Source organism: Nestor notabilis, unplaced genomic scaffold, assembly GCF_000696875.1.
Source record: "Nestor notabilis isolate BGI_N333 unplaced genomic scaffold, ASM69687v1 scaffold28363, whole genome shotgun sequence".
NCBI lineage: Eukaryota > Metazoa > Chordata > Aves > Psittaciformes > Psittacidae > Nestor > Nestor notabilis.
In genome coordinates this window covers 47557-50553 of record NW_009921937.1, presented here as the reverse complement: position 1 = coordinate 50553, position 2997 = coordinate 47557, and the positions used below count along the sequence as shown (strand labels likewise).

Sequence of the window (2997 nt, the reverse complement as noted above, 5' to 3'; positions counted from 1 at the left end):
GCCAAAGTCCGAGATGGGCCGTGGGTATCCTTCCTCCACGTTATTGTCTTTGAAGACCCAGTATCTGTCTCCTGTAAAAGAAAAGAAGCACAGAGCAAAATCGCATTCGTTTCACTGCTAAAACCATCATTACCCCACAGACCAGCTGATGTTTCATTATCTGTTGCTGTGACAATTGTCAGGACAATCTCCTGGCATTTAAGGATGGGGATGGTGCAGAATCTAGATCTTTGAATAGTTAGTTGGCTTTTTTGTGTCAGACTCTCCATAGCGCACAGCCCCCCTTCACTTCTGAATGGCTGCAGGTGGTGGCATTTGGTTTTCTGACCCTTTGAATTCTGCCTGATACCCAGCTGCAAGAAATAGTTACATGCAGTTTCATAGGAAAATTGGGTGCTTTTTGCCTGCTATTTGACTCCTGAGAAGCCAAATGTAGTCCTGCTTTGGAATAGAGCCAGCCAGGCTGAAGGACCTGTGGATTTTAAGAGATGTAAGGAGGATGGACAGGGACTGAACAGATCCCATCTGAGCAACTCATTGCTCTTTAGGTGCCCTACACAGCCACCCCACTCCAGCCCTATGGTAGGCAGGAGAGAACTGTCAGTATGGGTTATTTTCCCCCTGATAAAAATGAAGCACAGCATGGCTGGTCCCTGCTCTGTGGCAGAACAAGAAAATGAACTCAGACCTCTTAATTCCTACATAATCCTCTAACTACTGGGGCAGTCTTTCTGTTTGCACAATGTCTCTTTAGGAACCTGCAGTGTCGCTTTAGGTATTACACAACCTATGTGAAAGATCAGGCTTTTTCCTCCCTTGGTTTTCTAGAAAATCTAAAGAGGCACTTAAATACATGCCCATGAATCAGCAGCAGGACCTCAGAGGCTGGGGTAAATTGTGTGCTTTGGTTTCTGTCCAGGGACAAATGAAACAGCACTGGAGAGAGAGGGTGAGACAGTATTTTATAGCTGGAAAGAAAATCTTGAGTTTAATTTTAGGACCAAGGCAGGACAAACACACATCATGCGTGACCATGCAGCGCTGTGCCTCGCAAGACCCAGCTGTGGCACAGTTGTAATGTGGCCTCTCAAGCAGCCCCTGGACTGCTTGGAGAGAAGGGAAGGAAGCGAGTGAGTGCCGCTGTGGTCCACAGACCTGGCTGAGAGGGTCTGGTGCCAGGCACAAGGGCTGCCACACTCCAGCTGGCCCCATTCCCTCCGGATTAGTGGAAAGGCAGAGCAGGGCGGGCTGCCCGAGGCAGCTGGAAACGTGCAGCAGAGCCTGTTGCGTGCTGTCCCTTGGGAAGATGCAGGGCTTGGCGCTGCTCTGTGGTGCTCAGTGCATGGAAGGGCTTTGGCTGGGCTTAGAAACGCTTCCGTGAGCACAGAGCCTCGCACAGGATTAGCCATTCCTTTAGCATTGCTGGAGGAATCGAAACCAAATTATTGCTTCAGCATTTCTGAAACCGATAATTGCACCACACTTGGAGCACAGCGGTCAGGGACAAAAGCAGTTTCCAGCTGGGGAGCACGGAGGGCTGGGATGTGTTTAGCTCTTCACATACACAACCTTTGCAAAACAAGAGCTGGTGGCTGCTGAGGGCTTGGGTGACATTCGTCGAACCAGCATGGGCAGATGGTTTGTGGGGAACTTGGATGTTTGTATAGGAACCAAGGGCTCTTCAGAAAGAAACTTGTGAATAACAAGAGAGGACGATGCCACTTATTTTAAGGAAAAAAAAGTAACAGAAATATAATTAGCAAAACCAAGCCCTTAAGGTTTCATTTTTGTCCCCTCTGTTGCTGCTTCTCTTCTCAGCAGCAAATACTAAAAAGAGAAAAGGCGAAAGAGGGAACTTAAAGTGTGTAAAGCATGCGCATGGGCGACTCCTGCTTTTATTTCATTCTTGGTAAGCTGAGATTTCAGTTAGATGTGGCTGAACTTTGTCTTCAATGACATTTCCCTCAGTTCCTGGGGAACATGACTGCTACTTTTTGCCTGCTCTCCCTACGAGCTGGTTTCTCCTGGCCTTGCTCATAGACAACAGGTCTCGGACCTGCCCCGGGAGATGCTCAATGGCTGCTGCTGGTGTCTCCTGCCTGCAGGAGAGGTCAAAACGCTGCCAAGGTACCTTGGCACCGGGCTCTACACTGGGGAGACACACGTGCTACCTCCAGCACCGCGTTTGGTCTCACCTTTGAAGAAGACGATCTTGTGGTCGCTGGTTCTCTCGTAGACCGCGTCCAGGCTGTCCAGGTTGAGCGGCAAGCCCCGCCAGAAACGGTGGATCTGAGCCGGCTGGAGGGAGACCAAGTGCTTATTGCGAGTCAGTCTCCAGAAGTACTTGCCTGGAGGAACAGACTGGACATTACTGAACCACACTGCAACCCACCTTCCCCGGCAGGGATGAGCGCTGGGCACGTGGCAGCAGCCAAAAGCAAAGCGCGTGAGATGGGAGCTATGAATTAGAGGCATCCTGCTTTACAGCAGCAACTGCTCGTGCTTTCTATTTCTGGCAGCCATTAGAAGAAATCCCCTTTGGGGGATCAAAATAATCCTCTGAACATTGCATTGGAGTGGTTATCCTCCTGGCTGTGGTGTGAAGCGGCACTGCTGAGCCAGAGCAAGGTGAGAGGAGCCTTTCACCGCCTCCCTCCCTGCTTTCACATTTAGAAAGGTGTATGATGTTATAATAAAACATGGAAATATCAGAGGCTTTTTTTTAAATGAAGAAAGGGAGTAAGAAAATAGAGAAGGAGGAAACTGTATTAATAAAACTGGAAGGGTTTGAGGTGGGGAAGGAGGCACAGTTGAGGAGTTTGGTACCACCTAGAGGTGTAGGATAAGTAGGGTGCTCCCAGGGGCTGAATGTACTGGTGGTGTAAGCAGACACAATTCCAGCACCTGCAGCACCACTGGCCCAGGCTGAAAAGAGTTTGGGTTGGGGTATTTCTGGAATGTTCTGGATAATGGAAAAGGAAACAGGCTGGTTCTCTG

General features: G+C 49.4%; 1 protein-coding gene across 1 annotated transcript in view; it reads right to left on the bottom strand.

Moving 5' to 3' along the window:
- Positions 1-2997, bottom strand: part of MMP17 (matrix metallopeptidase 17 (membrane-inserted)) — a gene marked incomplete at its 5' end in the record, with an annotated part of 22206 nt that overhangs the window by 1353 nt on the left and 17856 nt on the right. Inside the window, 2 exons of the mRNA XM_010011371.1 lie at positions 1-71; positions 2196-2348. The exon at positions 1-71 is cut by the window's left edge and continues 199 nt beyond it. Of these exons, the coding sequence (XP_010009673.1) occupies positions 1-71; positions 2196-2348 (224 nt within the window). The remainder of the gene's footprint in view (positions 72-2195; positions 2349-2997) is intronic.